We start from the raw sequence: 27,901 nt of genomic DNA, 5'->3' as shown, positions 1-27,901 counted from the left end.
AAAGGTTTTATGTTTTGTATTTATGGAAAAATACCAAGCTCCACTGATAAAATAGCTTTTATAAAATTAACAACTTTATCAAATCTAATTGGGGCGGGTTGGGCTCTACTTTTGAATGACAACTTACCATTTTGGGTCACTGTCAAATACAAATATAGAGCGTGTTTTAATTACAGTTTTACAAATAATAAAGTTAGTTTGATTGTCACTGTATCTTAAAGGGAAATTTTAAATTTCTGGGATGCTAGTTACAGTGTCGTTCGATAGCACGCTGCTAAAGACAGAGGAAGTTCCTACTTTTCACAAAATAAATGCTGACAGATGAATAATACATGTCCGCTCTGGCCTACAGGGAGAGTCAAAGAAATGAAGCCACTGAAAAAATCCAACAGTGTGTGTGTGTGTGTGTGTGCTGTCAGTGGGGCTTTGTCAGCTATCAATTTCATCAAGCCTACGCCAGACTGAGAATATAATTTTCCTTGAGAGACGGCAGTGGATACATCCTAGAATTAAACATGAGTCGAGTGAGTCGAGTATATGTTTTGGATTCAAGTTCATTCAGGTACCTCGATAATCCAGGCTGATGCTCTCACCTGAGACATATCAGGAAGTGACAGACAAAACAGTGATTAAGAAACCAAAAACATTCATCTTTGCCGTCTCGTGCAATCTGACAGCCTACTTTCAAATGAACAATACAAACAATGCAAGAAAAGCATGGTTGGTCTTGTGCGACATTAGAGGATGGAGGTAAACACTGACTGTCTGACTGTGAATCAAACTCTCAGGTCATGCTTGACAGAATGGAGGCAAACACTCCGAACAGACATAACACAATCAGGAGGGCTGATTAAACCAACAGCGGTAGAAAATCAAATAAGAAGCTTTGCAGCGTCTGTGCTCTGACCTGTCTGTGTCCGCCAGAGTAAAAACTGTCATGGACTCTTGATTCTGCTGTGAGGGGAGAGTCTACTAATCATATATCATGAATATATAATCTAATCCTTGAAAAGATGGCAGCAGGGAAACATAAAGTTGAGTAAATTTGAGGACACAATTTCTCCATCTGCTGGAATGATTTGCCAGTCGAGGAAAGATTAACTTTTGATAACAAGCAATAATGACAGACCTTTGCTGGTTCAAGCCTCTGAAATGGGAGAATCTGCTCTAATAACATGTGCTGAATTAGTGAAAACCCAAAGATATTCAGTTTACTATTGTAGAGGATTAAAACAACAAGCTGTCACTGGTGAAAATTGGGCATTTTTGTCCCAAAACTGACTTAAATGATGAACGAATTTCAGCCAATATTAATATACGATTGAAATTACTTATTTTATTCAAGAAAAAGGTCCAAACATGCAAAGATATTCAACTGACAATCAAGGAAGATTAAGAAAACAAGATTGTTAGCAGGGAATTTTGGGTGTTCTTGGTTCAAAATGACCTAAACAATGAGTGAATTTAAACCAATATCTCGGCATTGATCGATACTGTAAAAAAAGTCCAGTATCGATCAGGCTGTAATAAAATGTTCAAAATCCCTCACAATTAATAGAATTTATGCAAGGCCAAGTTTACAGATTTAAGTTAATTTATCATGGAAAAGGTCCAAAAACCCAACGACATTCAATTCGCAACCATAGAAGACAAAGAAAACAAGATGTAACCAGGCAATTTTAGGCAATTTTGCCCAAATAAAGTGAATAAAATGATGAATCAACTAAAATTAACCAAAAATTAATATATTTTATACTAGCCCAAGTTGACAGATAACTTAATTTATACAGGAAAGTAAAACGCAAAGATACCCAATTTAATTTTAATATAGAAGTCTAAGAAAAAACTATTTGTAGCCAATGACTTTAGGGGATTTTCTTATTAAGTTATTGATTCATAAACTAAAAGTTAACGGTCAACAGTAAATTTGGGGCTTTCTATGCCCAAAAATGAATTTCAGCAAATATATCAACGTGAGCCCCAAAAACCCAAGCTCTAATGAGATGTTGAGAGCCATTACAATTTTTATATTTCATATTAGCCTAAGTTGACAGCTTGAAAAACTTCTAACAATAAAGATATTCAGTTTATTATCATACAAGAGTAAGAAAAAATGTTCCACCACTGAAATTTTTACATTTTTACCCAAATTATTACAAAAAAAAAGTGCCAAATAATTTTCTTTGAATCAACTTATTGATTAATCGACTTTGTATAGTATTTTAGAGTCAAACGACGATGGAGGAGCCATTTTGTGTCGTTTTCAGCTGGAACTCAAAAGTCAATTTAACAATAAAACACTATGGAAAACCTCACAATAATTAATGTAAATATAAATGTATTATCTACCCAGACTTTTTAAACTGCTTTGGCTAAAAGTGACACCCCATAAATTCAGTAACACGGTGTGCTGTGAGGAGAAAAGCTTGTTTTAAGCCCTCACATGACTGAAGAGGGCAGAAAGTACAAGCTCAAGACTCTCCTTCAGTTTCTGTGCTAATGATGGTCAAAGCTAGCATGGCGACGCATTCACAGACAGCAAGCTAGCGTGCATATGAATTAAACGCCACATCTGCATTACATGAGAGGAAAGTGTGCAAGTAAAACACCAAAAAAAAAAAAAGGGGGGGGGGGGGATGTTTGCATGCAGCCATTAGATATTTCAGTTTTCCTTGGCTGCAGTCGAGGGCCTGAGTCCACAAAAAGCGCTCAAATAAACCCCAAAATGTGTACAGACGTTGGGAATTTTCAGTTGAAACTGTCCCGAGTTAGCCTCCAAGCTAGCTGGGACGCAAGCTAGCACCTGTTCGGTGGATGTGAAATCAACCTGTGAGCGCACCAAATGTGACATCGACAGGAGGATGGATGGATGGGTGGATGGATGGATGGATAGATGGATGGCCTCGGGTGGTGAAACACACACATCTCTGTTTCTCTCTCTCTCTAAAAAAAAGCGAACCGTCGTCACCCGCCGTGCAGAAACAAATTACACTTACCTTCCTGATGCCTCAAATCCAGCTCGGACACGACGGTTCATCCTTCTCCTGAGCTCAAACTGAGTGGTTGTTGGGGTTTTTTGTGTGGTTTTCCTTACTCGAGTGGATTTGACATTCTCCTCATCATGATGGTGTTTTCTTTTTTTCAGTCCCATTCCTGTGTCAGTGACGTTCACTTCCTGTTACCCATCTCCCCTCTCCATCCCAGCAGCAGCAGCAGCAGCAACGGCTCCCACCGCCCACCGGCTCTGTGATAGTAAAAACAGGCGGGGAGGATAAAAGCTGATCAATTATTCATCTCCTCACTGCAATCAAAAGGCTGGAGGCACATAATGGAGGCAGGAACCAGATATGGCAATCTGGTTAACTGTAGAGTCCTCTGCAACAATTAGTTGATAATTGATTAATCGGTTAATTGATGGACATAATATCTATGACGAGAGTTTTTCTTTAAATAATCGATTAATCGTCGAGGTCGAGCGTGCGAGAAATTATTCATTTTAATGTAATTTTTCGACTGATTATTTATGTTTGTTTTTTTTTACTCTTGTTACCTAGTGGTGGAAAGTAACTAAGTACTTTTACTCAAGTACTGTGCAGTGTTAAAAAAATACTCAAACGTCTAACTTAAGTACAAGTTAAGATATTGTGTTTAAATATAACTTTCGAAAAATAAAAGTCAACCATATCAATAGTACTCTAGTATTAGTCTTAAAGTATCTGATATGAATGTACTAGTGTCAAGAGTACGTATGTATTTGTGTTTATCGGGTCGAGTGATTGTCAGTTATGATAGTCAGTATTTTTCAGAATACGTTTTGCTGCCGATATAAGAAATACACTTTAAAATGTGTTAATTGTCTGCAAAGTCACTAGTAACTCAAGTTGCCAAGTCAAAGTAGAAAATGTAGTGGGGTGGAAGTATAAAGTAGCAGAAAATGGAAATACATACTTTCACTAAGTACAAGTGAATCAAAACTGTACTTATATGAAATTACATTATAGGAGATTCACAAGCTTCCCAGCAGCTATTAAGTAGATATAATATAATTATGTTGTGATATAATGCCTTTCTGTATAACTGAGGCTAATCCCTTGTACATTCACATTAGCAAGAGTTTGATTATAGGACTTATTTTATAGTGTTTATTTATACTGTAGTATTGTTACTTATATACAAGTAAATGATTTGAGTAGTTTTTATCCACCACTATTGGTTGGATTAAAGATAAATAAAGAGAGATATATATTTGTACTAGGAAATAATTCCACACGTGAGAGCATGAAATGTAAGTAAGATGATAAAAAGACTTTTAATTTGAGGCTTTTTATAATATTTGGACACTAATTCACGCATGTGTATGTAATAGAACGGATTTGATGTTTCTTGACTGTAAAGAATGTGTGATGTGTGATGTGATTCCATCAAGCAAATGGAAGAAATGTATTGGAATTGCATTGGGTTAACAGCTTTTAATGCAAACACAGAAAAATACATATTTTTTTGTACACGTCCACTCGTGGCCACAGATTGAAACATATCAGTGACTTGGCTAGAAAAATGTTTTCCTGTCAGTTTTTGCCGTTTCCTCTAGTTTCTCATATTCTTACAACCCGACAGCACCATCTACTGACCAGTGTGTGTGTGTAATACCACCTACAGATTCATTTGCTCTGAGCTGATTGTTTTGACGGGATTAGACAAATAAAGCTGAATGTAACTGTTAATGAGATGATCTGATGCAGTGATGACAAGATGACCCAAAAATTCTGAGGGAGGAGCAAAAGCGTAAATGTCTGGTTTCTGCCTTAACCACAAGCGAGCGGCGCCAATATCTGCATTTCACCCTATTTTCATCTTGTCAAGAGCGGAATAAATACTCAATGTTTACACTTCCTTAATATTTAATAATTGGAAAAAAGCTTCATTTGACAAGAAAGTATGCTGGAAAAATAATGTTCCCACTGATTCATCCTGTGAGAGATTATCTGTTTAGTCAGACTGTCCTGTCAAGTCTTCTCCAGACTCTGATAGAAACCAGCGTCTCTGCGGTGCTGTTGGACCAGCATGTTCCTCCTGATGCTGCTGATCTTCTCCAGGTCGATCTCCACCAGCACCATGCCTAGCTTCTCCCCTCCACAGTCACATTCTTCTCCAAATTTAGAAAATCTCTGACTCCACTCAGAATTCTGTTTTAAAAATGTGTTTCTTCTCTGTTAACTCAGTCCAAGTGCAGCCTTAGCCTTATTTGCGTTAAAGTTTCAGAGCTGAAAATATTTTTAGATTCCTGAACTGTCGTGGTTTTCTGTGACAGCAGGTTTCTCCAACAAATCCCCTAATATGAAGAATGCAATGCGTGTTTATACAAGGGCTGAGTCAGCTCCTTTGGCCTTAGGTCATAAAGCTGTGAATCAACCCCTGTTGTTCTACTTCATGATGATTGTCCCAGAAAATGACACCTTTCCGATGGGAGTCTGGACTGGGGACACAAGGGTTGGTCCAGGGATGACGAAGGATCTTTCTTTAAGGGAAACACCTTTCTCTGGCAGTTCCACATCAAACAAATGGGCCTTCCTGTAAACTGAAACGATCTCACCTGTGGGTGAAAAGACAGTGTGTCAGTGTGAGTGTGTATTTGTGTACACAAGTTGGGAACATGGACTAGGGGTTGAATATGTTTGTTCAACGGAAACCACCTTTATCGTTGATTATGATGTGACTGTTGTAGAGCCGTCTGTCCGTCTCCCAGTCATGTCCTCGCTCATGAAATCCTCCAAGAGACATCCAAACCTCCAACTTCCTGGAAGAAGGACACGTATATACCAGAAGGAATACCTGATGTTAGTGGAAATTACACACATGTTCTTCACATGACACACGAGACAGTAAAGACTAGATTTTACCTGCCATTCATATTGAATTTGTACTTTTTGATCTTTGAGCTTCGTAACAGTCGTTGGTCTTGTATCTTCTGAAAAGTATCTTCCAGCAGAGCAAAGCCAAGTAAATCACCTAAAACAGTGCCTAAAAGAAGTACAAATGTCAAGGTCTGTTAACAGCAGACATAAAAAACCTTCTACCTGGCCAGCTGGGTGTATTGTGAGATTGTGTCTCCTGTCAGGCTCTCAGCCAGCGACAGGCTCTCCTCCCGACTTGATCCGATGTAGTCGAAGCCCTCAGGCAGGAAGACCATGCCAGCCCCTCGCTCCTTGGCCTCCTCCACCAGCTGTTTACAGGCAGAGAAGTTGGCCTGTTTGTCCGGGGTGGCTAGCACCTGACACACTGCAGCCACCGGCAGACGTGAAGACGACATCCTGCGCAGAGAAGAGGTTGTTGCTGCTGCATGCCAGGCAAAGACTTAAGTTCAGTCATGGCTGATCATTAACAGAACTAGTTCTCCTGTGATATAATTATATCTAACTGTGAATGAAACTCTCAGGTCATGCTTGACAGAAGGACAGACATAACACAATCAGGAGCGCTGATTAAACCAGCAGCGGCAGCAAATCAAATAAGAAGCTTTGCAGCGTCTGTGCTCTGACCTGTCTGTGTCCGCCAGTCAGAACGAGTAAAAACTGCCACAGATTCTTGATTCTGCTGTGAGGGGCGGGTCTTCTAATCATATATCATGAATATATAATCGAATACTGGGATGGCAGCAGGGAAAAATTATCTCTAGTAAACTTGCGGACACGGCGTCTACTACTACTGGAATGATTTCCCCAGTCAAGGAAAGATTTAACCTAAGTTTTGACAACAAGCAGAGTCAGCAATGCCAAGTTCAGCCAGAGTCGAGAGGAGGATTTGGTGGCTGACTGTGGCGAACCAAGAGGATAAGTCGAGGAGAATGAGGACTGAAGAGCGGGACGAGGCTCTGGCTGCATCCTGTGACTCAGTCACCGTGAGGAGGTCAAGGAGGTCATTTTGTGAAACACAGAAGGACAGTTGGTTGTAGACTGCATGTTCCAGGGTTTTAGAGAGAAGTGAAAAAGAGATACAGGTCTGTAGTTTCAGATGTCAGCTGAGTCTAGGGTGGGTTTCTTTATTGGCTTTACTGTGGCTGTCTTGAAAGGAGATGGAATAAGTCCTGAAGTGAGGGAGGAGTTGATCAGAGTGGTGAGGAATGGCAGGATGTCGTGAGAGATGTTTTGGAGAAGGGGGGAGGGAATCGGGTCAAGGGAACAGGTGGTGGTCTGGTTAGATCTCACTAGTTTGAGAACATCTTAAGAGGAAAGAGAACTGAAACAGGTGAGGCCATCGAGGTGAGGGTTGGCGGGGGGAGGTGCTTGCCGGATGGGCATAGGAGTAAATGAGGAGTTGATGTATTTTACTTTCTTGGTAAAGTAAGTTGCAATGTCATCAGCAGTGAGGGAGAAAGGAGGGTAGGGGTAGGAGGGGTGAGGAAAAGAAGAGAATAAGGAGAATAGTTTCCTGGGGTTGGAGGCAGAGGAGTTGATGTTTGACAGGTAGAAGGCAGATTTGGCTGCTTATACAGTTGACGTGAAGTCAGAGAGGGGGTGGTGGTAGTGAGCAAGGTTTTGCACATTTACATTAGCAAGTGTTTGAATGTAGGACTTATTTATTGGATTTTTATACTTTAGTATTGTTACTTTTATTTAAGTTGATTATTTAAGTAGTTTTTCTCTACCACTGTTGGTTAGATAAAAGACAAACAAAGATAGATAGATATTTTTACGAGGAAATAATTCCACATATGAAAGCATTTAATGTAAGTAAGATGATAAAAGGACTTTTAATTTGAGGCTTTTTATAATTTTTGGACAATAGTTCACATATGTATGTAGAAGAACTGGTTTGCTGTTTATTAACGTCAATGGAGAGATTAAACATTTCCAATCATTTCATTTATTACCTGATGTCATCACTTTGCATCTAAGAAACAGTGATGTGCTTCCATGTTTCAGTTTACAACAGCTTTTTATTCAAGCACAGAAAAATACATATTTATTTGTGCACATCCACTCATGCCCACAGATCAATACATACACTATATTGCCAAAAGTTTTTACTCACCTGTCCAAATAATTGAAATCAGGTTTTCCAATCACTTCCATGGCTACAGGGGTATAAAAGCAAGCACCTAGGCATGCAGACTGTTTCTACAAACATTTGTGAGAGAATGGGTCGCTCTCAGGAGCCCAGTGAATTCCAGTGTGGTACTGTGGTAGGATGCCACCTTTGCAACAAGTCCAGTCGTGAAATTTCCTCGCTCCTAAATATTCCACAGACAACTGTCAGTGGTATTATAACAAAGTGGAAGCGATTGGGAATAAAAGCAACTCAGCCATGAAGTGGTAGGCCACGTAAAATGACAGAGCGGTGTCAGTGGATGCTGAGGCGCATAGTGCTCAGAGGTCGCCAACTTTCTGCAGAGTCAATCACTACAGACCTCCAAACTTCATGTGGCCTTCAGATTAGCTCAAGAACAGTGCCAGAGAGCTTCATGGAATGGGTTTCCATGGCCGAGCAGCTGCATCCAAGCTATACATCAGCAAGTGCAATGCAAAGCGCCGGATGCAGTGGTGGAAAGCAAGCTGCCACTGGACTATAGAGCAGTGGAGACGTGTTCTCTGGAGGGATGAATCGATCTTCTCCATCTGGCAATCTGATGGACGAGTCTGGGTTTAGCAGTTGCCAGGAGAACGGTACTCGTCTGACTACATTGTGCCAAGTGTAAAGTTTAGTGGAGGGGGGATTATGGTGTGGGGTTGTTTTTCAGGAGCTGGGCTTGACCCATTAGTTCCAGTGAAAGGAACTCTGAATGCTTCAGCATACCAAGAGATGTTAGACAATTCCATGCTCCCAACTTTGTGGGATCAGTTTGGGGATGGCCCCTTCCTGTTCCAACATGACTGTGCACCAGTGCACTAAGCAAGGTTCATAAAGACATGGACAAGAGAGTTTGATGTTGATGAACTTGACTGGCCTGCACAGAGTCCTGACCTCAACCCGATAGAACACCTTTGGGATGAATTAGAGCAGAGACTGAGAGCCAGGCCTTCCTGTCCAACATCAGTGTGAGACCTCACAAATGCGTTTCTGGAAGAATGGTCAAAAATTCCCATAAACACACTCCTAAACCTTGTGGAAAGCCTTCCCAGAAGAGTTGAAGCTGTTATAGCTGCAAGGCGTGGACTGACGTCATATTAAACCCTATGGATTGAAATTGGGATGTCACTTAAGTTCATATGTGAGTCAAGGCAGGTGAGCCAATACTTTTGGCAATATAGTGTATCAGTAACTTAGCTAGAAATGGGAATGTCTTCCTGTCAGCTTTTGCCATTTTTTCATCTTGTCAAGAGCAGAACAAATACTCCATGTTTACACTTCCCAAATATTTATTCATTGAAAAAAAGCCTAATTTGACAAGAAAGTATCCTGGAAAAATAATGTTTCCGCTGATTCATCCTGTGAGAAATTCTCTGTTTAGTCGGTTGCCTGTAGTCAGACTGTCCTGTCAAGTCTTCTCCAGACTCTGATAGAAACCAGCGTCTCTGCGGTGCTGTTGGACCGGCATGTTCCTCCTGATGCTGCTGAACTTCTCCAGGTCAATCTCCACCAGCACCATGCCTGGTTTCTCCCCTCCACAGTCGCCCAGCACTTCACCCCAGGGGTCCACCGCCAGGGCGTGACCGTACGACTGGCGCTTCTCATGATGCTGGCCGACCTGCGCTGCTGCCAGGACGAAACACTGATTCTCGATTGCCCGTGCACGGAGCAACACCTGGGAATACATACAGGAACTTTTGGTTTGCTTGGGTATGTACTGTATCTCACAAAAGTGAGTACACCCCTCACATTTCTGCAAATATTTTATTATATCTTTTAATAGGACAACACTGAAGAAATGACACTTTGATACAATGTAAAGTAGTGAGTGTACAGCTTGTGTAACAGTGTAAATTTGCTGTCCCCTCAAAATAACTCAACACGCAGCCATTAATGTCCAAATTGTGCCCAAAGTGTCAATATTTTGTGTAGCCACCATTATTTTCGAGCACTGCCTTAACCCTCTTGGGCATGGAGTTAACCAGAGCTTCACAGGTTGCCACTGGAATCCTCTTCCACTCCTCCATGACGACACCATGGAGCTGGTGGATGTTGGAGACCTTGCGCTCCTCCACCTTCCGTTTCAGGATGCCCAACAGATGCTCAATAGGGTTTAAGTCTGGTGACATGCTTGGCCAGTCTATCACCTTTAACCTCAGCTTCTTTAGCAAGGCAGTGGTCGTCTTGGAGGTGTGTTTGGGGTCGTTACCATGTTGGAATACTGCCCTGCGGCCCAGTTTCCGAAGGGAGGCGATCATGCTCTGCTTCGGTATGTCACAGTACATGTTGGCATTCATGGTTACCTCAATGAACTCTAGCAACCCAGTGCCGCAGCACTCATGCAGCCCCAGACCATGACACTCCCACCAGCATGCTGGACTGTAGGCAAGACACACTTGTCTTTGTACTCCTCAACTGGTTGCCTCCCCACATGCTTGACACCATCTGAACCAAATGAGTTTATCTTAAGTCTCATCAGACCACAGGACATGGTTCCAGTGATCCATCTATCCTTAGTCTACTTGTCTTCAGCAAACTGTTTACGGACTTTCTTGTGCATCATCTTTAGAAGAGGCTTCCTTCTGGGATGACAGCCATGCAGATCAATTTGATGCAGTGTGGTGTATGGTCTGAGCACTGACAGGCTGACCCCCACCCCTTCAACCTCTGCAGCAATGCTGGCAGCACTCATACGTCTATTTTCCAAAGACAACCCCCTGATATGATGCTGAGCACGTGCACTCAACTTCTTGTAACACTAATGAGTCATATGACACCGGGGAGGGAAAATGGCTAATTGGCCCAATTTGGACATTTTCACTTAGGGGTGTACTCACTTTTGTTGCCAGTGGTACAGACATTAATGGCTGGGTGTTGAGTTATTTTGAGAGGACAGTAAATCTACACTGTTATACAAGCTTTACACTCACTACTTTACACTGTAGCAAAGTGTCATTTCTTCAGTGTCGTCCCATGAAAAGATATAATAATACATTTACAATAATGTGAGGGTTGTACTCACTTTGTGAGATACTGTATCTCAGCTCAGCCTGCAGTTGAATCATGACTCAACCCACCTCCCAGTGAGCAGCTCCTGTTGCTACAGTGAAGGCTGACGGGTACGTCAGAATCTCGGCCCCGTGCCGTTGCATAGCCAGCGACAACTCGGGGAATCTCAGATCATAGCAGATACCCAGGCCAACCTGTGGCAAGAATAAAAACAAACCACAGAACACAAAAAGATTTTAATATTAAACTACCGTAGGGTTGCTCAGACTGGATCATGCCAGAATATTGTTAAAAAGACTTTAAGAAACATTTGGCTTTCTGACTCCAAACAGAATTCTGTTTTAAATATGTGTTTCTTCCCTGTAAACTCACTCCAAGTGCAGCCGTACCCTTTTTTGAGTTAAAGTTTCAGAGCTGAAAATGTTTTTAGATTCCTGAACTGTCATGGTTGTCTGTGACAGCAGGTTTTGTCAAACAAATCCCCTAATATGAAGAATGCATGTGTGTTTATACGAGGGCTGAGTCAGCTCCTTTGGTCATGAAGCTGTGAATCAACCCCTGTGGGTCTACTTTATGATGATTATCCCAGAAAATGACACCTTTCCGATGGGAGTCTGGACTGGGGACACGAGGGTTGGTCCAGGGATGACGAAGGCACTTTCTTTAAGGGAAACACCTTTCTCTGGCAGTTCCACATCAAACAAATGGGCCTTCCTGTAAACTGAAACGATCTCACCTGTGGGTGAAAAGACAGTGTGTCAGTGTGAGTGTGAATTTGTGTACACAAGTTGGGAACATGGACTGGGGGTTAAATATGTTTGTTCAACGGAGACCACCTTTATCGTTGATTATGATGTGACTGTTGTAGAGCCGTCTGTCCGTCTCCCAGTCATGTCCTCGCTCATGAAATCCTCCAAGAGACAGCCAAACCTCCAACTTCCTGGAAGAAGGACACATAATATACCAGAAGGACTCCTTGATGTTAGTGGAAATTACACACATGTTCTTCACATGACACACGAGACAGTAGAGACTAGATTTTACCCGTTCATATTGAATTTGTATGTTTTAATCTTTGAGCTTCGTAACAGTCACTGGTCTTGTATCTTCCAGCAAAGCAAAGCCAAGTAAATCACCTAAAACAGCGCCTAAAAGAAGTCCATATGTCAAGGTCTGTTAACAGCAGACATAAAAAACCTTCTACCTGGCCAGCTGGGTGTATTGTGAGATTGTGTCTCCTGTCAGGCTCTCAGCCAGCGACAGGCTCTCCTCCCGACTTGATCCGATGTAGTCGAAGCCCTCAGGCAGGAAGACCATGCCGGCCCCTCGCTCCTTGGCCTCCTCCACCAGCTGTTTACAAGCAGAGAAGTTGGCCTGTTTGTCCGGGGTGGCCGTCACCTGACACACTGCAGCCACCGGCAGACGTGAAGACGACATCCTGCGCAGAGAAGAGGTTGTTGCTGCTGCATGCCAGGCAAAGACTTAAGTTCAGTCATCACTGTCTCATGCAATCTGACAGCGTAGTTTCAGATGAACAATATAAACAATGCAAGAAAAGTGTGGGTGGGTCTCATGCAACATTAGAGGATGGAGGTAAACACTGACTGTCTGATTGTGAATGAAACTCTCAGATCATGCTTGACAGAATGGAGGCAAACACTCCAGACAGACATAACACAATCAGGAGCGCTGATTAAACCAGCAGCGGTAGAAAATAAAAAAAGAAGCTTTACAGCGTCTGTGCTCTGACCTGTCTGTGTGCGCCGGTCAGAATGAGTAAAAAATGTCATGGGCTCTCGATTCTGCTGTGAGGGGCGAGTCTTCTAATCACATATCATGTATATAAAATTGAATACTTTATTAAGAAAAAGGGCCAAACACCCAAAGTTATCCAACTGCCAATCAAAGAAGACTAAGAAAACAAGATTGTTAGCAGGAAATTTGGGGCGTTTTTTTCCTGCGCAGAGAAGAGGTTGTTGCTGCTGCATGCCAGAAAACACTTCAGTTCAGTCTTGGCTGATCATTAACAGAACTAGTTATTCTGTGATAAATTTATTACATAATGTTTTACAGCTCTGTGCCCATGATAGTCTTACTAGGATATGGGGACATCTGTAACAAATTCACTTTAATGTAATATCTGTAATAAAAACTCTGGGCTGTGCTCTGATGACCATCTCGGTCATGTATGTTGACAGACATCAACTCTAATCTTGTAAAGCTAGATATCAAAACAACATATTCACCTATGTAGGATAATAAACATACCTGTTTTGCAGCTTGATCTGTTGTCTCCAAACTGGATGAGAGGCCAAATATTTTGCTGATCTTCCCAAAATGCACCCGAATGTGATCATTGGTCCAGGCGAAGTAAACACTGTCACCTTCAGTGTTCAGTCCATGTTACTGGACATGTTTGGCTCAGTAGTGTGTTCACTGTACAGCAGGAAGGATCAGCGAGCTACTTTCTTCTTCTCAGCTCTAAAAACAAGCACTAAGTCACACTGTCTCCACCTGGTGGAGAGTTTTTGTATTCGTTTGAAGTGCAAGGGGAGATTTTCTAACTGATAAAAATATATACTGTACATACAGCATATGGTAAGATAGAAGAATAGAAGAAAAGGATCAGCAGTTGAGATGATTATCTTCTCTGTTGAATGGTTTGGATGTATTTAATGTATTTATTTTCTAATAAAAAAAACCCTTTCACTAAATAAAATGTTTCAAAAATTACAACAAAATAAATTATAAACAACAAACAACATTTTTAAACAATATTTAAAAATATATTCTGGCACCTGTTTCTTTCTTTTTTCTTTTTCTTTTTTTAACATATTCAGTTTTTTACTTTTACACCAAAGACAGAAACTGATAATGAACTAATTTTGTACAACGCCTGCATATATACATAACCTCTGTGGCTGCAAATGTTTTGATTTGTTTGATTTGTCCAAATGATCTAAATGAACATTCATTTGTGAGTAAAATATGCTTGACCAATTCTAAGAGATTTTATTCCAACTTTTAGCATTCAGATCATGAGATTTACTTTTTACGGATACCAGGACACCAGGAGTTGCTGACATATGTCTATGATGAAGTCTCTTTTTTGGCTCTATTTAGTTTGTGCTACATGAAAAACAACATTCATTGGCTTTGGCAGGCCAGCATGCATGTTTTTTTTCCCTATTGTAAATATAGTAGAAAAAGACATCAGCGGTTTAGATTATTAAGTACAATAATGGGGCTATCTTACTATGGCCTATGGAAGACCATTTCCGCTAATATGACCAAAAAATAAATAAATATAAAATCCAGTGAGTCATTATACTGAGAAACTCAAATGTCAAAATACAGAGGTATTATCTCAAAATAATTACAAATATTCTCAAAATAATTACTATTAGACTATATGTTTATTAGCAACAATGAAAATTATTTTGTAATGTTTTTTTATATGAACTTATTTCAAAATAATGATAACATCATAAAATAATGACTTAGTATCTCAAACGTGGGACTTAGCATCTCCAAATACTTATTATTTCAAAATACTGACAAACCTTTTACAAAATAATAAGTTAGTATCTCAAAAGAATGAATAAAGTTGGGCAGTCTGAACCCAGCTTTTCCTATCAATATGAGAAAGTGTCATTAGTTTATCTTAAAAGTTATAATTTTGAGATAATTACGTCATTATTTCAGTTTCATATTATTTTGAGATAAGTTTCTCAAGGTTTCTCAGAATTAATTAGATAAGCTCTTTTTTTTTAATCAAATTGGAGAAAATACTTATTTATTATTATCATTATTATTATTGTTGTTGTTGTTATTATTATTATGTGGGGTCCCATCATTTCGGCGTTACTGTCTCTGAAGAAGGCTGCATTTCCACACAGGCATTTCCGTGAACCAGCTCTACACTTCCTGGCCGGGGTCTTTCGCAGCAACACCCTTCCAAGATGGCAGCCAACAGTAGCAGCACGGGTAGCAAATCCAGCAACAGTGCCGGTGGAAAACAGTCCGGCCCGTCAGCCGAACAGGTACCCTCACCTCCACCTTGGCCTTCTTTAGTCGGTACACTTTTTGTGGTTGTCGCTCAGCCGTGTCAGGTGAAGCTACAGGCGCTAATCTGACTCCCAGCTAGCCGAGGCTAACGTTAGCTTCCCCATCGCCATCAGCATTCTGCTTTCTCACCACAAAACGCTACAGCGGGGAGAGCCAGGGTGAAGCCATACATACTACTTGCATTTCTAAACAGTTTGACACCGGTTTGTGCCCCTATCAATTACTATAATAGAGTTTGCTTTTAATTAGCATACGCCTCACAAGGGAAAGTGTGTTGTACTGAATGGCAGGTCTTACCCAGTTCAAGATCGTGGGAGAGCTATTTTTAACATCGGGGACCACACAGACTTATTTTACTGTCGTACACCAAGTATTCAGATCCTTTTGAACTTACTGCAGAAGTACTTCTATGTAATACTACGCTGCAAAAGTATTTTGTAGAAATACAGAACTGTTCTAAGCAAAATATATTCTGAAAGTCGTGCTCCAACTAGCAAATGTTTTCACTTTTAATCATTCTGACAATTATATTATGAATTAATGTGTTAATTGAATCTCTAAATGTCAGAAAGTACTGTCTATCACAATTTCTTATCAGCCACATTGACACATTCAGATGACATATTATGTCTGGCCAACAATGAGTAGTTCAACAATACTGGTGAATATTTACATTTTCTCTTGTAATATTTAGTAATAGTAATACAATTACTTAAATGAGTAATCAAAACCAATAATTACACCTGATCTATCTTCTGTCAACAAAATAACTCATTCATTCACCTACAATGTTGGCTCTAAAAGGAAGTACCAAAATTAAAGAATTTATGTGGAATGGGGCCGTTCTAAGTCTAATAATATATAACTAAATCCTTATTACTGGTGAATTAACTCCGCATTTCTAAACAATATCGTGTGAGCGTATATTTTGAGTGTAAAATTGTAATCTGTGGAGAAATCGTTAACTACAGCTGTCAGATAAATGTCATGGAGGTAAAGGTATAACATCAGTGCTGTCAAGATATCAGATTTTCACCGGACGGTTATCTTGGCCAAACAAATTCAATGAGTAAATGAAAAAATTCATGATAATATTGCTATTGTGATACACTAGTCAAATTCATCTTTTACTCTGTTTGCTGGGTTGTTGTTTTTTTTTGCCTGTGTCGAGCAATACATTACTTTCAAAATTTGAATAGAGAGAGTCTGTAAGCACAACTGTAAAAAAAAACACAAACAACTACCATTATGGATTAGTGAAAAAACAATGAGATGAACTCGTAAACAAAGGATCTACAAGGCAAAACATCTGCATTAGATTGTTCACAGGATATTATCATATTAACACAATATCACATACAACTATCGTCGATACATGTATTGTGACACACCTGTATAATATCCCGAAATAGTACTTTGTGCAAAATCTACTTTCCACTGCAGTCTCAAACTGTGTTTATCATTCCAAAATGACCCTTTTTAAGTCAGTCAGCTCATAAATCAACTAGTTAGTCTCAACAACATGTTAGATTTCGTTTACTAGATTACTTTAATATATTAAATCTTATCTAAATGAGAGAGGTTACTTTGTGTCTATTGGTGACTACACATCTGAACGGATGAAAATGACAAGCGGAGTACCCCAGGGCTCCATTCTGGGGCCTCTACTATTCAACATTTACATGCTCCCTCTAGCTCAAATAATGGAAAACAATGAAATTTGCTACCATAGTTATGCAGATGACACACAAATTTACATAACTATATCACCAGGGGACTATAATCCCATACATACCCTGAGTAGATGCATTGAACAAATCAATGATTGGATGTGTCAGAGTTTCCTTCAGTTAAACAAAGATAAGACTGAAATAATTGTTTTTGGATCCAAGGAAGAACGACTTAAAGTCTCTGCTCAGCTTCAGTCTGTCATGTTGAAAACTACAGACCAAGTCAGAAACCTTGGTGTGACTGTGGACTCAGACATGAATTTCAGCAGCCATATTAAGACAGTTACAAAGTCAGCCTACTATCACCTTAAGAATATATCCAGGATAAGAGGGCTTATGTCTCGGCAGGATTTGGAGAAACTTGTTCACGCATTTATCTTCAGCAGACTCGACTACTGTAATGGTGTCCTTACAGGACTCCCTAAAAACTCCATCAGACAGCTGCAGCTGATTCAGAACGCTGCTGCTCGAGTCCTAACAAGAACCAAAAAAGTAGATCACATCACTCCAGTTCTTAGATCTTTACACTGGCTTCCTGTCTATCAAAGAATAGATTTCAAAGTCCTGTTGTTGGTTTATAAAGCATTGAATGGTTTCGGGCCAAAATACATTTCTGATCTGCTGCCGCGTTATGAACCATCCAGACCTCTGAGATCATCAGGTACCGGTCTGCTTTCAGTCCCCAGAGTCAGAAGTAAACATGGAGAAGCAGCTTTCAGTTACTATGCGCCACATATTTGGAACAAACTCCCTGAAAATTGCAGGTCTGCTCCAACTCTCACCTCTTTTAAATCAAGACTTAAAACATTTCTTTTTGCCACTGCTTTTAACTGAAGCAATTCAAGTCTTTGAACTGCATTAGTACTCTGAGTTTTTTTGTTTTTTTTTTTTTATAATGCAATTTTTAATGTCTTTTAAATGAAATGTTTGTCTTTTAATGTAATTTGTGTGTGCCTGTAAAGCACTTTGAGTTGCCTTGTGTCTGAATTGTGCTATACAAATAAACTTGCCTTGCCTTGCCTTGCCTATTAATAATTAACTTGATTAATTAGTGATCACAACTTGATTACTGTATCACTACAGAACTGATTAAATCTATGATTAACATTAACAACACAACTCTTTGTGTCTGTATTGTTGCTGACGGTGTATATTTCTGTTTGACAGGTGGTTGCAACATTTCAGAGGATGCGCCAGGAGCAGCGCAGTATGGCCTCTAAAGCTGCAGAGTTTGAGATGGACATCAACGAACACAGGTTGGCAGCCTTTTTGATTCACTCTCAACTCATTTCATCTTTGATCAACAAAGATATTTCCTGACCAGCTAATTGGCTCTTTTAGGTGCCTTGATTGTGTCGTTTTTGGTTTGTAACATGTTTTATTCCTCATGCAGCTTAGTTATTGAAACCCTCAAGGATGTGGACCCTTCAAGGAAATGCTTTCGTCTAGTAGGAGGAGTGCTGGTGGAGAGGACGGTTAAAGAAGTTCTACCAGCCTTGGAATCCCACAAAGAACAGGTGATGGTTGAGAAAAGGAAGACAAATGTACTGCTAAGTTCTATCTTTAAATCATTTTAAAGTACCGTGGTGTTTAATTGTTAAAACTGTATTGTAAAGGCAATTTAGGCCATTATCAGCGTAAAGTAAATACTTGCAACATCAACACTTTGTTGTTATAGATGCATACATTTAGCCTTATACAACTAACAGTTACCTTATTTTTAATATATTAAGTCAACATAATTTAAAACAAGGAAAAAAACTTCAGGCACAAATCTAAAATTCAGTAGAAAACGTCTCACTTTTTTCTATTTTCCCCTTCGCAGATCTCCAAAATAATCGAGACCATCAACACACAGATGCAGTCCAAAGGACGGGAGCTCACAGAGTACAGGGAACGCTACAACATCCGGTTGGTAGGAGAGGGAGAATCAGACGCACAAGGCCAGTCGGCGTCTTCGAGGGACAGCGAAGGGGGCGGGTCTAAAAGCGGAGCTGGCGTTCTAGTGTCGTAATTTGTGATAATAGATCAACAGTAGGGCCTTATGATTTCTGCAGTACTGAAAACACAGTTGGAGTCACAAAATCTAGTTTGAAAAATTGCGCTTTTCACAGGATGACCTTGGTTGAGAAGATTTGTGAGATTTATGCTAAACATTATACACTTGGTATCAAAGTACAGTACACATAGTTCTGCTTACGTATGTGAATGCTAGTGTGTAAAAAAAATAAGGGTGTTTGTCTTGCATCTGCCTTGTCAGTGAAGCTGACTTTTTTTTATTTCTGAAATATTGTGGCATAAATTAAACAACTGAATTCATGTACTTGTTTTAGTCTTACTTTCATTACACACGAGTTAGTAAATAGTTTACTGTCGTAGATCACAGAAATTTGTTTTTTTCTCATGCAGAAAATAATTGGTTCTGTTATTACAAAGTTTAAAAACAAGCATAGAAGACACATGAATGCTCACAGTTATTAAATAAAACAAGATAAAAGTGCATTTTTAAGTAAACAAGCTTTTGAATTTTGTAAACTTCACATTTTGGACTAAGAACTTAAAAATTTGGAAAAGTAAGTGCTGATGTCACAGGGCCCTAAAGTATGTTGAGCTGTGCAAATGAGTCACCCTTGCCAAGGCAGCATAGGTCCTGGAAGGCATTTTGACACCAGGTGTTATGAGCATGAACCAGAGTTTATACTGAAAACATGTCACTATAGATAAAAAAAAAATAAACATCTGTTGGCTTTGTTGAACAACCCTCTGTGAAACATGAATCATAAAATGTTGTTAACACATTAGCCATGCACAGCTAGAAGTCAGTGCTACTGCCACACCTTAACAGTAAAGCCCTGTCATTGAAAACACAATAAAACCTGTATTCTCTCTGATCTATAGCACGTGCTTGAGCTATGAGTTGTTCAATTACTTTTTTTGGCACAATCTAAATTAAAGAAATGCCCCCTAGGACCTGTCGTGTGCTGTCCACACTGTTTATGTAGTTGTGAGGAGAAAAAATGTTTTTGTTGATAGTCAAGAATTAAAGAATGTCACAGTTGTGCTTCATGTGTGGTGTCTTACATTCTTCTGACTGTATGGTGTGGTGATATTCCATGTTATATATGTGGTAGAAGTCATATTTAGAATGAATAATGCAGTAAAATCAAATTGGGGCTGACAGAATTTGTCTATCTGCTCTGGTGGATGAAATTATGGGCTATTTTCATACAAGTGCAGCCTTTGCTTAGTCTACCTGCAACCTCACCTTACATCATTAATATTAGGCATATTTAACATTGGTGGTTTTCTAGGGAATTTAGTAATTTTTAACAATATTTAGCAGAACCTGTTATGTCCATTTTTGGCCTGTGTGTTGGATAACGGGATGTAAGATAAACTATTAATTATCTTATTCTGCAAGACTTGACAGCCTAATGTATGTGCGTAAATACGCATAATACACATATTTATATAGAGAAGAGTTTGATGGTCCAATATTTAAGGATCTTTACTTTCACTGCTTGAAACTAGTTGGGGATCTTGGGATAAAACCTATGCATGAATGTGCAATAAAAGTCAAATAGAATGCGTGGCATTAGTTTTGAGGGCCAAAAATATTTAAAAAACATGGAATAAACGAGTGAAACACCAAAATATCTCACCAAAATAACACATCTTAAAATACAAAATGTAGTGAAATGCACTTTTGACCCCCTTATTTTTGTTTTTTAGCTAGTGAGAAAAACAAAAAAGAGAAATAAAATAGTAATAAGATAAAGAGGTGAAATAAAAAGATAAAGCATTATAAGCATATCATGTATATGTGTATTAGTATACTATTGACATAACATATACACCGCAAATAAATACATAGAAACATGCTGTAATCAAAGATCAATACAAAACATAAAAAGTGGCAGCATATATTATATGATTACAATGATTACAACACTTTTATGATACAGGATGAAAAAAGTATACAGGGTTGTGTTTTGATTTTATAGTGCTTGCATGCAATTGCAATGTCAAAAGGCAATTTATCCAGTAAAATGAGCAAATAAGAATGTCGACTGGATTAGATTTACAAAGGACCACTAAACGTAACAAACTAGATAATCTAGAGTTGACACAGAAAACGAAAAAGGGATTTCCGACGAGGATGGGATTCGAACCCACGCGTGCAGAGCACAATGGATTAGCAGTCCATCGCCTTAACCACTCGGCCACCTCGTCCTATGGACTCCTTATTTATAGCAAATAAAATCTTGTATGATACAGTTACTATACTGCTGTCGTTTCCTTGGTTTATCTTTAATGCTCTCGCTCTCACGCAAACTGAACAAGTGGTGACAATAGCCCTTTATTCATGCCCGTGAGCCTCTTGAGCTAACAGCTAGCAGTGCGCCAAGACATAATTCGCCGGCGCATTTCCTCGCGATATTACGGTTATTACGTATGTACATGCGCCGCTGTCGCAGCAGCAGCAGAGCAGAATGGTTACAGCTGCGTTGTGTTTTGATGGAGATCAAGAATCTGGACTAGTTCCATCATTTAATTCGTCCCGTCGAGGGCCGTGTCAAAGTCTGGCGCAACCTTGCGACGAGCCAGAGCGATGTGCAGTCAGACATTGGTCGTATTTGAAGCCGAATAGGCTGCAGTGTTAGCATTGTGATAGCAATGGAGGTAACGCTAGCTGGGACGCTTGGACAGAAATAGCCAGCCCCCGAAGAAACGGCAGCCTGCTCCGGTGTTTGGACCTGCTTTGTTAACAGTAGTTGGCCGCTGGGTAGCTTCTCTGGAATGCATCTCTCCAAGAAATGTTCCGCCTTCAAAGTGGTGCTGAGTGCTCTGCTGATCGTGGCGCTGCTGCAGCTCATATACCTGTCCTTCTTATCCAAGTTTCACGGTAAGCAGCAGCGGTACCGATACTCCGAGCTCTTTGGAGGCTCCGGGGGCAAGAAAAATGGACACCCCGAGAAAAACACGCGGAAGGAGCGTCTCAGGTACTCGCTGTCCACTGGTGGGATCTTTGACAACAGTGGTCAGTACCGGGTCTACAAGAACTTGATCAAAAGTGAGTACACCACTAATCAGAAACCAGGATCTGACCCCAGCTCTAATGTCCTGGCTTTAGCTACACACACAACCATCAACAACCTGCATCACCTGGAATCTCTTCTGGAAAGGTGGCACAACCCTCTCTCTGTGGCCATATTCGCACATGGACAAGATGTCAAGTTTGCCACAGCGCTGGTCTATGCCCTCAGCTTCTTCTGCCCTCAGATTCAAGCCCTCGTGGACTTCCACTTGGTCTGCCTCTCAGGAGAGATGGCCAGTTTCCCTGAGAAGGACCGTGAGCATTTTGCAGGTCTTGAGGACTGTGCCTCTGTCTTCTCCAGACTGGAGACCCACAGGGATAAGTACAAGAACTATGCCATCAGTGGAAACATCTCCTACCCCAACAATCTCCTTCGTAATGTCGCCCGGGGTGGCACAGAGTCCTCGTACATCCTGGTCATCGACATTGACATGATGCCGAGCGCTGATCTGCACCAGCAGTTCCTGGCCATGATCATGAGGCGTGAGCCAGCCAGCGATGAGGTCTTTGTCTTACCTGCCTTCGAGATCCGCCACGCCAGGAAGATGCCTGCCACCAAGCCAGAGTTGGTTCAGCTCTACCAGGTAGGTGAGGTGCGGCCCTTTTATGAAGAGCTGTGTGCTCGCTGTCAAGCCCCCACCAACTACTCACAGTGGGTCAACAGCCACGTTAGGGACACGGACACCCTGGAAGTTGCCTACACTCTCACCTGGGTGGACCCCTGGGAGCCTTTCTACATCGGGCCCCACACGGTGCCCCTCTACGATGAAAACTTCAAGCAATATGGATTCAACCGCATCAGCCAGGTTTGTAAAATTTCAACATTTATGTCATTACATACTTGTTTAATTAAAAAAAACTCAACTTTACGTGCATGTACAAATTATTTAAGACCGTGAGATTCAGATGAAAGCTCTAGAAAAAGCTTGTTAGTGATCTAATAATCTTTTGGCCTATCACGCAAAAGAAATAACTGCTGACATTGTTAACAAAATTGCTTTAAGCAATGGTCCAAAATCCAAATATATTCAGTTTATTATAATCGAAGGCTAATAAACTGACATAAACTCACATTTGAGAAGCTACAACCATCAAATTCAGGGTATCCATTCTTGGGTTAAAGGAGGACTGCACTGATTTCACACATGATTGATGCAAGGAGTACTACTCAGTAAACCATGTTGTCTGTGACTGGAGCTTATTGAAGTCTTTCATTATAAACTGTAAATATATCAATTAATCATCAGGGCTATCTTGTATTGGGCTTGAGACTTCACATTTTGTGACAGAACAGACTGAGTTGCTGGGTTTTTAAAGAGACAAGTGTGTAGACTAATTTTCTCAAGTAATCAATTAGTTGTTTAGTCTATACAATGTCGAAAAATGTCGATCAGTGTTCACAAAGCCCATGATGACATCTTCAGATGTCCTCTTTTTGTTCACAACCCAAAGTTATTCAGTTTAATGTCAAAGAGGAGAAAAGAAACCGGGGGAAAAAAATTATGTTTAAGAATCAGGAAACTGAAAATTAAAAACACTCAAAACGATATGGATCGATGATCAAAATAGTTAGATAGTTGTTTGAATAATTTAATAAATCAATTATTGAGGCTCCAAAAGACCCAATTGAGTTGTATCCTGAGAGTGTAAGAATCAGTGCTTTTGGAGTTTAACTCATACGAAAAGCATAAAAGTCAGAGTATTTCTGCTTCAGTTTTGACCTCTTGACCTCTGAATCCTCTCTCCTTCTTTTGGTCCATCTCTTCTCCCTTCATTGCCTCTTTTCTGACACCTGTTACCTTGTCCCATGATAAATGCTATTCATACACTACCTTTACTTTACTCACTCTATCTCCTTGCCCCAGTATAACCTGTCTTCCTCATGCCATCTTTCTTCAACACATTTCATCTCTTCCCCCCTCATTTCCCATCTGCCCTTCTTGGTGTCATCTGTCTCCTCACCTCTGCACAATCTGTCACATCGACCGCTCTCCTCCACTGTCTCACCTTTACCCCCTCATCACTTCCCACTTCCATGTCTGCCTTCTCACCCTGTCCTTCTGTCTCCATTCAGGCCTGCGAGCTCCATGTGGCTGGATACAGGTTCTCAGTGCTGAGCTCGGCCTTTGTCGTGCACCGGGGCTTCAAGATCCAGGGAGAGTTCCACGCCAGGAAGGACGAGGAGAACAAACACAACCGGGTTCTGTTTCGCAGCTTCAAAGAGGGCCTGAAAACCAAATACCCATCTTCCAACCGACGATGCTAAAATCAGTCTCTCGTGAAATCTATCTTCTGCTGAAATGATGGGCATACATTTTTCTCATCTGAACCAGATTTTGCTCTCGCTGCTCAAAACGTCCTAGTTTTTCTGTGATTTCTTGTTATGATGGCACAGTAGGAGTTTAATCCAAATCGTGGGTTTATTTCAAGACCCTATGAAAATGAGCAGAAGGGAGATGTTCTCTGGGGAGTTCTTCAGTGCACATTGTGCTTGTTGAGACTGAAAAGAAGAAATGATCATTCAAGATCGTAAAACTGGCTGACAACTCCTGAGATTTATTTTTTCTTTTCTTTTTTTGAATCAAATGCAAATCCAAAACCTAGACAGCATTTGATCGACATTAATGTTAAAGCATATGAGGCACTGTAAAGTTTTCTATTTTAAAATATGTTCGAGCTCAGCCTGATACAAAAATAGACGCATCAACATGACTATAAGACGGAGAGTCTCCACATATTCACTCAGAGACATATCCTGTGAGACAAAAGCCCTTAGTTCATTGTAACATGAAGTTTAAGGTTCTCCATTTCATTACAGCTGATCAAAAGTTGCCTTGTTCTTTAAAGTACAGCTCATTTCAAGCCATCCCTCTGTGCAGTCAAAAGTACGGTCCCATTTACAGGCCTTGTTGATAGTTATTTATTATCAAAGACAGAACCATGTCTAGGCTTCTCACAATAACTTCTTTGTGTTGCACCACATATTGTTGTTTTTTTTTAATGCTAGATGCTGCGCCCAAGTCTTATAATATTAAAGAAAACCCTGCCAGTTATTCTGGCGTCATATTGGTTAAATGTTGGGACATTAATTAAACAACAACACATAAAAACACATCAGGCAATATTGAGGTAAGCAAAAATGATTAAGATCATGTACATACACAGGAGGTGGCTAAGATACATACGATAAGTTAACAAAGTAATAATTGTTAAAGACCTAACTTGGATGTTGTAGCTTTATGCAAATATGTACTGAAAATGAAACTAGAATGGCACTGAGTAGAGCGCATACCTCTGCCAAGGCCCAACAGTCCCCTTTAACTCAGTCAAGCCTAATCCAATGTCAGAATTTTTTTTCATCAAGTTCCAAGTTTCTTAAAAATCTGTCCAACCAACCAACCAACCAACAAACAAATGCACATAGGTAAAGACATTATCTCCTTGGCAGTGGTAACAATATGATCGGCTGTATGAAAACAAGGTGTCTGTCCACATAGATAAAGAACTAATTCCCGTCTTCTTGGCTATTGCAAAGACGGGGGGCACAATCATCAGTCTGTAACAGAAAACAAACATGCAATTCATTTTTCACTTGCCAAATGCTGGCAGAGTCCCCAAAACTCTTGCCTTGTTCCAGACATTTCTGTCAGATATATTCCATAACAATAATGAAGTGAAACAAAAAGGTAATTTCGTCTGATTATCAGGGTTACTGCTACACTTCAGTACAATGGGAACCAACCCTGACAATCAGTGATGTGCTCTGTCCACCAGATGGCAACAGGCACTTGAGTGTTACAGCATATATTTTAGCCTGAAGTGAGTGTTGGACACACTACAGCAGAACGCAGGGATTACACAACACCAGTGCTGTCTGGCGCTCAGGGGGATGTGAATCTACTCTGCGCCACAACTGTCGGCACATTTCAGACGTTTTCATAACCCTGGGAGTGCTTCTTCTTGTTCTCGCCGCAAAACTGTCTCAAGAGATTACTCACAAGGCATTAGCACAACAAAGCACGGGGGGAACTTTCTACTGTACTGTAATTTTGCCAAGACTGTGGAAAACTACTGTATTATAAAACTGAGGATGTGACAGTGGTAGTTGGTTACATTATCTAAAGCTGTAGGGTTTTTTTCCAACTCTGTCTATGATGGGGCCAGTGGGCTACAGGTACAATTGTAGCGTGGTTAATGGTAGATAAAAATAACGCACAAACAAAATGTAAGCCACAAAAAAAAGAAGTTGGTGTTGTCAAAGGACTTCTGTGGAAAGTTTTATCTCAACACCACTAGAAAATAGCAAATTATTGATCGTACACATTTTTCTGTAACCTAATGGTACATACACTACATACAGTATTAAACCATGACTACCACTCTTATCATGTCTGTTTGGTGAAACTGCAAACTAGTGAAGTATGCATATACAAAATATGTTTTAAGTGTTAAGTTGTTATGTAATTATTGATTTTGGAGAGATTTACATATTTTTTTCTTCTTCACTTGTAAGTGTTCATGATATATTTATTGTGAAATTGTTTTTATTTAACTAGACTTGGTTGAACTATTTTTATTTTTACCCCAAGCAGGAAGACTGTAGCAAGGAATTGTGTTTGGTTTGAAAAAAAATTATATTTAGTATTGAACGTTTGTGGTTCAGATTTGAAAATCACTTTTATTCAGTATTTATCAATTTCAACATATCTTCAAACAAACTTGTGTAACGAAGTGGTGTGGAGCTCTATTTCTCATGTGTCTTTTTCCTTTTTTGAAAATGCTTTTTTTTGTATTTATTATTTCTTTTGTGTTCACAAAACATAATGCCTGATTTGTATTGTTCGAATTTATATTAAACCTACTGGATGACTTTTATTTGACAGATAACTGTCTTACTTGTACACAATCAGGGTTGGAAAGCTACTTAATACATGCTCTAATTTAAGTACAATTTTGCGTTACTTGTACTTAATTTGATTATTTCCATTTTCTGCTACTTTATACCCCCAATCCACTAACATTCAGAGGCAAATATTGTACTTTTTGCTTCATTTAATTTATTTAATAATTTTAGTTACTTCTGCAATTACTTTTAAGAATAGAAAAAAATATACTATTTAATATTGTAGATTAAAAACTGTTTTGATTCCTGATGAGATTTAACAAGCTACCCTTTAAGTAGCATTAACTATTTAATATCAGTCTTTTCTAGTTCAACATTAATGTGAGGAACACATAAAAGGGGAATTCCAGTGTTTTAACCTATATCTACATGTTTGGTGTGTAAATGGTTCATACTGTAATGGTACAGTAGATCACACCAGCTGGCAGCCAAGACACAGCTGCGCTGCCTGCCATGTGATCTTTTGGGGCAACTCTGACCGTCAAAATAACATCCACCAAGTGTTTGTTTTTGTCGCTGACAGGCTGAGGTTGTCATTCTTCAGGTGCCTGATGACATTATGGTAACAATTCCTCCAGAGATTGACTTTTTTTTTGTTGTTTGTTACTTAACCAAAACTTCACTCTTGAATAATAATGAGTGATGAAAATTCAGCCGTGACGTTGTGAATAAATTCTTGTTGGCAATTTCTTCTAGGTAACCTCCAAACTCCTCTACTTTACACTGTTATCTTACTGCAACAATTCACTTCAAGCAAGATTTCAAAGAAAGACTTTTCCTTGAACAGGACTTGTGTATTTCAAAACAAAATGGATTGTATTATTTTTCTGTAATCAGCCTGTCAAGCCTTGTTAGTAGACGTATCTTTGATTGTCGGAGTTGACTTATACATTGCAGCTGTGTCAAACATTTAAAATGATATTATGATCTAATAATATAATACACATTATTCTTAAATATGCCATTTTGAATATGGAATATTTAATAATAAGAAGGATATTTGAGTGCTAATGCTTTTGTACTTGA

The 27,901-nt window shown here is 39.7% G+C and overlaps 5 protein-coding genes and 1 non-coding gene across 9 annotated transcripts in view; 2 read left to right on the top strand and 4 right to left on the bottom strand.

Annotated features, from left to right (window-relative positions):
• The window catches only part of clcn3 (chloride channel 3), a 38,756-nt gene extending 35,595 nt beyond the window's left edge, over positions 1-3,161 (bottom strand). For all 4 annotated transcript variants that reach the window (XM_030430101.1, XM_030430104.1, XM_030430105.1 and 1 more), the window contains exon 1: positions 2,997-3,161. The gene's annotated coding sequence lies outside the window, so the exon portion shown is untranslated. The remainder of the gene's footprint in view (positions 1-2,996) is intronic.
• The window catches only part of LOC115589279 (deaminated glutathione amidase-like), a 37,671-nt gene continuing 12,931 nt past the window's right edge, over positions 3,162-27,901 (bottom strand). Inside the window, exons 2-5 of the mRNA XM_030430114.1 lie at positions 6,078-6,311; positions 5,694-5,797; positions 5,457-5,593; positions 3,162-3,244 (exon numbers count right to left, since the gene is read on the bottom strand). Coding sequence (XP_030285974.1) covers positions 3,179-3,244; positions 5,457-5,593; positions 5,694-5,797; positions 6,078-6,310 — 540 coding nt within the window. The 5' untranslated portion in view covers position 6,311 and the 3' untranslated portion in view covers positions 3,162-3,178. The remainder of the gene's footprint in view (positions 3,245-5,456; positions 5,594-5,693; positions 5,798-6,077; positions 6,312-27,901) is intronic.
• On the bottom strand, positions 7,844-13,573 carry nit1 (nitrilase 1). The gene is made up of 6 exons (XM_030430112.1): positions 13,345-13,573; positions 12,281-12,514; positions 11,913-12,016; positions 11,676-11,812; positions 11,145-11,270; positions 7,844-9,742 (listed from the first exon to the last, which is right to left on the bottom strand). Exons 1-6 carry the CDS (start codon positions 13,431-13,433, stop codon positions 9,476-9,478), a joined length of 957 nt encoding a protein of 318 aa, XP_030285972.1. The 5' UTR covers positions 13,434-13,573; the 3' UTR covers positions 7,844-9,475.
• On the top strand, positions 14,964-19,935 carry pfdn2 (prefoldin subunit 2). Its single transcript, XM_030430115.1, has 4 exons — positions 14,964-15,119; positions 18,042-18,130; positions 18,268-18,391; positions 18,700-19,935. Exons 1-4 carry the CDS (start codon positions 15,039-15,041, stop codon positions 18,886-18,888), a joined length of 483 nt encoding a protein of 160 aa, XP_030285975.1. The 5' UTR covers positions 14,964-15,038; the 3' UTR covers positions 18,889-19,935.
• On the bottom strand, positions 21,026-21,107 carry trnas-gcu (transfer RNA serine (anticodon GCU)). Its single transcript has one exon. It is a non-coding gene; the product is annotated as a tRNA-Ser (tRNA).
• On the top strand, positions 21,202-26,854 carry b4gat1 (beta-1,4-glucuronyltransferase 1). Its single transcript, XM_030430111.1, has 2 exons — positions 21,202-22,778; positions 24,047-26,854. Exons 1-2 carry the CDS (start codon positions 21,675-21,677, stop codon positions 24,236-24,238), a joined length of 1,296 nt encoding a protein of 431 aa, XP_030285971.1. The 5' UTR covers positions 21,202-21,674; the 3' UTR covers positions 24,239-26,854.

This window comes from Sparus aurata, chromosome 10 (assembly GCF_900880675.1).
Source record: "Sparus aurata chromosome 10, fSpaAur1.1, whole genome shotgun sequence".
Classification (NCBI taxonomy): Eukaryota; Metazoa; Chordata; class Actinopteri; order Spariformes; family Sparidae; genus Sparus; species Sparus aurata.
This window is presented reverse-complemented; position numbering and strand designations above follow the sequence as displayed.